The 6448-nt window shown below is 34.4% G+C and overlaps 1 protein-coding gene across 2 annotated transcripts; it reads right to left on the minus strand.

Annotated features, from left to right (window-relative positions):
* Positions 1-303: 303 nt before the first annotated feature.
* Positions 304-3918, minus strand: LOC128220392 (transcription factor Sox-3-like). 2 transcript variants are annotated; one of them, XM_052928760.1, is made up of 2 exons: positions 3114-3918; positions 304-2297 (listed from the first exon to the last, which is right to left on the minus strand). In XM_052928760.1, the coding sequence occupies exons 1-2, from the start codon at positions 3525-3527 to the stop codon at positions 1671-1673; spliced, it is 1041 nt and encodes a 346-aa protein (XP_052784720.1). In that variant the 5' UTR covers positions 3528-3918; the 3' UTR covers positions 304-1670. The 2 variants fall into 2 exon arrangements, with proteins under 2 accessions (XP_052784720.1, XP_052784722.1); XM_052928762.1 differs by having other exon boundaries at positions 3123-3917.
* Between the last annotated feature and the right edge of the window lie 2530 nt (positions 3919-6448).

The following is a 6448-nucleotide window of genomic DNA, read 5'->3' on the forward strand; positions in this document are numbered from 1 at the left end:
TCTAAACCTTTCAATAAAACGACGAAAACTGCACAGCCTAGTAACTCTCAACCAAGATCCAAATTGTTTTTTAACCAAATGTACATATGACCGTCATATTCAATATTATTGTTCCAAATGTGAAGTTGTTTGAAGCGTCATTCTCAGATTATAATTTGTGAAAAGTTCGCTCAAATTCTTCATCAAATTTGCCCGATGACTTCATGTACAACTGCATGCAATATTCAAGAACGTATTTTGTTCAATGCCGTCTTGACGAAAAGCTAATTACTTGTCTTAGATCTGCAAAAAAGTAAAGAAGTCTTTTTGAATTATTGACATTTATTTTTGTCTCGTAAAAGAACTTTTTTTTACTTTCATATATACAAATATGACTGTCAACAATGTCAACAAAATATAAATATGTCTACCAATTTTGCCGATATCATTCAGAAATGTGCGTACCTCTGCTCCTCTGTGACTATTAACAAAACCAGTGAAATCATACGACATATTTCTACATAAAACAACACTTTTCTCTAAATATGAAAAATAAAATGTAACAATAATTTGTAAGTTAAATTGAGCCAGACTTGACCGGATATGACGTCATGTCTGCACCAACTGAGCACAATGCGCATGCGCACACAATAAAATCTGCACGAAATATGAAAAAAGCTATGTACATGAGAAACATTACCCCGTCGTTAAAATAAATTACTGTATGAATGTGAAGGTTATGTTGAACACAATTTGTTAGACACTTAGTTTAATTCTATAACCCCACCACGATAACCCAAACAATTAAACAATATTTCACGAGGTTAATATGAATATGAAATGTAATATTGCGTATTTGTTTATTAGGTAAAGTCTCCTAGAAACTGGCAAATTATATCAAATAAATAAACCAGCGTAACGAATGATTAATAAAGGTATTTTGTAATGATATTTGTGAGACAACTGTAAACATCAGATCTATATTTACCCTAAATTTATAATACCGGCTTAAACAAAAGTCGGAAATCAATAATTGGAATTAATTTACCACGATTAAGTTCGGTGACTACCATTTGACATGAAATATTGGAATTAATAAATTTTACCCTCAATTAGTCATTTTGAGACATTTGTTAAAATTCAAATTGAATTATTACTACAAGTATCCCCTGTTTACAACCCATTCAAAAATTAGACTGTTCTATAAATACATTCTAAATATAAAGTATACCATTTTGGACAAAATAAATAGAAAATAATTGAGACCCATAAATTTGGCATACTAGCAAGTGTAGTGAGTCGTAGAATTATACGCAAAATTACCCGAACTATTTGCCCATAAACCGTCAAGCTAAAGAATGTTTATTTGGCGACAATTACAGTGTCTAAATTTTAGGCCCCCAAAAAATCGAAGCAGGTGTCCGAATAATTTCGTACAGTAATAACCCGAACTATCCAATTTCCAAATCAGGCGGTAACCATCTTTCTATTAATGAGAATTTGTAACATAATACGTTCATTTTCGACTGTAAACACGTGAAGTGTTATATTCACAACTTTACACATTTCATATGTACGAAAAATGTACGTGTTAAAAACCCTATAGACATAATTTCACATATACATAAATACTGATTGTTTCAATAATTAACATATATCTATAATACAAACTAATAAAACATATTTAATTCTCACATGTGCGTAAGCGGCACAGTATTGGAATTAACGGATTCTGACGAGATTGGGGGAGCCATCTGATAGTGTCCCTGCATGGCTTGCATTTGTTGATGAAGTCTTTGCTGAGCACTGGGGTCATTGGGATCACTTCCGGGTGGTAAATACATGCTTATCATTTCACGTAAGTCTCCTGCCGGCACCCCGTTGGGGCGACCCCCCTGGGAAGGAACGCCGCCACCTGAGTGTCCTGTGGGAGTGTTAGAGTCACGTTTCGTGGAGTGAGACTGTGGTGGCATCCCATAAGGTGCCATGGACATTGTGTAGCTTGATGCGCCGTTCATGTAGGAACCGGAAGTCATGCTCTGAGGCCCGGCCATCCCCTGGGTGGGTAAATACTGTCCATATTGAGATTGCATGGCCGCTCCCATGTGCTGCATCTGCTGGTAGGCATTCGGGTCCGTGATCATAGGGTAGCCATTTGGCATGTATCCGTTCATGTACATACCGGAGGGGTCCCTGCCCATCTGACCCATGGCCTGCATCCCGGGGCCGCCATGGGGCATCCCCGGAAGCGCGTACTTGTCCTTCTTCATCAAAGTCTTGGTCTTCCGGCGGGGGCGGTATTTGTAGTCAGGGTGTTCCTGAAAATACACAAGATCATGTTTAGAACGTGACCTAACTGTTTATGGTATATTTCAGAAATTTCAAAAAATGCTTAATGTGAAATTGAAAAAAAAAAAATCATCAGTTATTTCGATGCAAAAAATAATATTGGATACTTTAAAGATAAAGTTAATGTATGAACCTAATGAATTTGAAAGTTTATGTAAATCCACTTATTTATTTATCCAAATGCGGAATAATATTTTTATTTTTTTTAAATAATATCACAGACAATTTGGAATATTTGAATGGAAATCTTATTTGAGAATATTGATATTTTAATAACCAGATATTATAATAGAACAAATATGCATAATTAATAAAACCAGCATCAATTAATTAATGCATGCACATTTATAATAATTTAAAATTAAATAAAAACACACAGAAGTGCAAGGGTTTCGGATTTTGCATCCCCACTTTTAACTATATGACGAGATTCTGAACTTACCGAGTCCCGAAATAATTTATAATTGCCATAATTATTTCAAATTTATTACGAAAATACACGCTACCGGATATAAGTATGTAGGAAAAAAGCTCATTTTTCGCGAGTCCTGCATAAATAGTATATTAAACTCTACAGTTCACTACATATTTTACTATGGACTGCTTAACACGGTAGTTATTTTATATTTATGAATTTTAGAAGGAAAATAACTGATGTGTTTTACATATCATGATTTTTAAAATTTCAAATTTCATGAAAACAAAATAAATATTGTTTTTCTACAAAAATGTGTTTTCTACGTGGTTATATACGGGTGGGGGTGCAAATAAAAGGTAACCCTTACCGCTATTACCTTCATGTGAATGGCCCGCAACCTCTTCGCCTCATCTATGAAGGGACGCTTTTCTTGTTCCGTTAGGAGTTTCCACTCGGCACCTAGACGCTTGCTGATTTCCGAGTTGTGCATTTTCGGGTTCTCCTGTGCCATTTTTCGGCGCTGTCCGCGGGACCACACCATGAATGCGTTCATTGGACGCTTGACTCTGTCGGCGGCACTCCCGCCCTTTCCTCCTACACCGCCGCCTCCACCAGGGGAAGTCCCCGGTGAGTGGTCGTCCTCGTCGTGATTGTTGTTGAGGCCGTGTGAGACGGGGCCGTTCATACCATGGTGCTGACTGGTGGCCGGAAGAGCCGTCTGAGGCGGCCCTCCTTGATTCTTGAGAGACTGCATGTCCGGTTCCATTTCGGTGTACTCCATCTTCACCGGAGGTTGTGCTACGTTTGTAGAATACAGCTTGGCGGTTGGAATAGCTCACTTGGTATAGAAGTTCAAATGTCCACTGGAAACTCGCTAAGTTCGAGTTTTCCCTGTTGATTCTGTTTTAATCTGGTATTGTCACAAATTCATAAGGTGTCGTCTTTTGTCTAAACGTTTAGACAATTTAAATTCACACTTGCTTTTACTCTTTCAATGCCCTTACAAGTCACTAACAATAATCATTGAAAATATAATGCCTAGATCCAATTGTAAATAAAAGAGATAATCTTCACTGCTTTTCAATGATTTCTATATAAATGTCTCTTTCCTTAAAAACGGTGCTTGTTCGACGGATAATTCGCTTTAGTGTTTGAAACTGTATTGATCAACTACCATAAATGATATTATTTGGACCAATCACCAACTCTTATCGGTAAATCTGCTTGAGAAAATCGTGTCACTGCGAGTTTTGATTGGTCGAGCGGCCATTGAGCGGGAGGCGTGATAAACGAGAGAGGCGGAGTTTATCGTGTCAACTTAGCGACAACGGTACGTTTTCGAGCTGGCTATATCTACTCCACTATATTGAGTGAAAATATGTAAACATGTTAAAAGTTGTCAATTTTGAGCGAATTTCATTGGATCACCGCTCAGGTGTCACGCAAATGGGTAGCTCAACTCACTGTCACTCAACGCTGCCAGGTACGCCACCCCTTGGCAACCAGAAACTAATCATAAAAATAATTTAACGGCTATGGCATTTTATATTCAATTTATATATTTATTCCCTCTCTTTGAAATTTAACAAACTTTATATTTTGTTTTAATTTCAAATCGTTTAAAAACTAAGTTACATTTCAAGACACGAATAAAAATAAGAAAAAAGCCTGATTCCATTTGGGTAATAATGATATGAAAATAAAATATCCCATTTTAAACAATCGGATCTTATTTATATGATTCTACGCGTATTTCTTTCTGTATTATGGCCAACTTTTTGCACACTGAATATTTCATCTAAACTTGTTATTTATCTTTCTAAAAAGTCACTCACGTGTGTAGTGTTTTGATATCAAAATATAACTAAATTATGATCTACAGTTTATTCACGTAAACAAAAATGCTCCTTCAAAAAGCATAAGCTAATTTGGCGTTTATAATTGTATTTAAAATGACAATGCAATACACCGTGACCTTGATCGAGTATTGGTCATTCACAAAAGCAAAATGTGTATTCACCTTAAATCCCTGACACATATATTGCAATGCATTGTAACATAATTTTCTTTAATTGTGTGTTCAACAATATAACCATTTAATAAGTCAACCACCGTATTTGCCCGCGATTATTTTCATACACCAGTGCATTGCAACTGTTTCCTTTCAAAAGGACTTGTTCTGATCTTTAGTTCGTATTGTGTTTTGATACAATATGTATTGTTGGTTATTGTATTTCATATAAAATGTTCTCCTTTTAAGCTTGGTCGTTAATAGTGTCAAATACACAACTGCTTTCTAAAAATAACGTGTTGTGTATCAGTTCATTCAGAAATAATCCAGTAATGGACACAATAACAAAATTAGTCCAGGGCCATTTTATAGGGTATATGGTCAGATTAAGTATTATTTTCGTCATTTGATTTGATACATTATATATGAATACTTTTCAATATTTTGAGCATTAAAAAACAAAATTATATAATAGCCTATAATGTGGTTATGTTTTTGGAGCACATATTTTATCTTTTTGTTTCATGTATATTTAAGTTTGTGAAAATTGTGTGATTCAATCGGCATCGCATGATGTGAGTATTATGTTCAAAATTGGTAAAGCATTCTATCCAGAGTTGTGAATTCTGATCTTATGTTTCACGAAGGTTGTGAAAATTGTGGTAATAAAATTCATACATTTTTAGGAAAACGAACATATCAACTGTTTGCTGTAAAAGAGAATATTAAATTATAAAAACGTTTGTATATATTTATGAAATCAAATTCTTTAATGTATTACTGATAAAAAGGATGGAAATAAACACTTGTTGTTGTTGACAATATATGAAGAAGGCTGGTATATGAACAAAAACACGCAATGTGTCTTTAACAAAAGAAAGTAAAAAAATAAATGAAAATAAAAAGAACGAGATTTTAAACACATGTTTCGTATATTAAATTTCAAAATATTATAAGAAGAAAACAAATATTCAAATAAGACAGACCATCAAACACTATGAGATATTGTTAAATTGTGCTTTACTAGTGTAAGCCCTGGAGAAAATTGTTGGCGCGCCCGCTGGAACCCATGACATTGACAAGAAAATATCTTGTGCAAGAAATTATCAACGGTGCTAATAAATTCTCAGAAAATCTACAATTAATGAAGCTTGGAATCAGGCACAATAGAGCCTCGATTTATAATGCATCAGAGAAATTGTACGCGGGAATCTTACCATACAAACTGATACCGTCGAAGTTAATGTACATGTATTTCTTGAAATGAAAACATTCAATATTTGATGTATGTTTGTTTCAGCCTTTATATCTTCCTTTTTGCTTTAATTGCGTGTTTTTTTTCGGTATTATTTTCCCGCTGATACTCTTGAACCATATATCATAATTCATTCATTGCTTTGTCATTCAACTGTTTTAAATATTTTCAGACAATAAACATTTCTGCCTGTATGCCTTAAAATACATCCACATAACCCCTTTTAAAACAAAATTTCATTAGATATGTGTTGGCTTTATTTTCATTTTTATTAAAGGTGGCTATTTTTCTGCAGTCTTTCATACAGGTATTTCTGCTGCATGTACACAGTTTAAAGAACACAAGTCAGAATTCTTATATCTTTTGAAATAGAAACCTGATATAATATTATGTTTGACTGTTGTATGTTTATTATTATTGTTATTATTATTGTTGT

The sequence above is a fragment of the Mya arenaria genome, chromosome 15 (genome assembly GCF_026914265.1).
Source record: "Mya arenaria isolate MELC-2E11 chromosome 15, ASM2691426v1".
Lineage (NCBI taxonomy): Eukaryota > Metazoa > Mollusca > Bivalvia > Myida > Myidae > Mya > Mya arenaria.

What these genes read in the sequence shown, in the direction of transcription:
- LOC128220392 (XM_052928760.1), bottom strand. Translation starts at nt 3,527, where the DNA reads ATGGAGTACACCGAAATGGAACCGGACATGCAGTCTCTCAAGAATCAA. An exon ending in TTCACATGAAGGTAATAGCG is followed by an intron (nt 2,298 to 3,113) that starts GTAAGGGTTACC and finishes GTGTATTTTCAG; the next exon opens with GAACACCCTGACTACAAATA.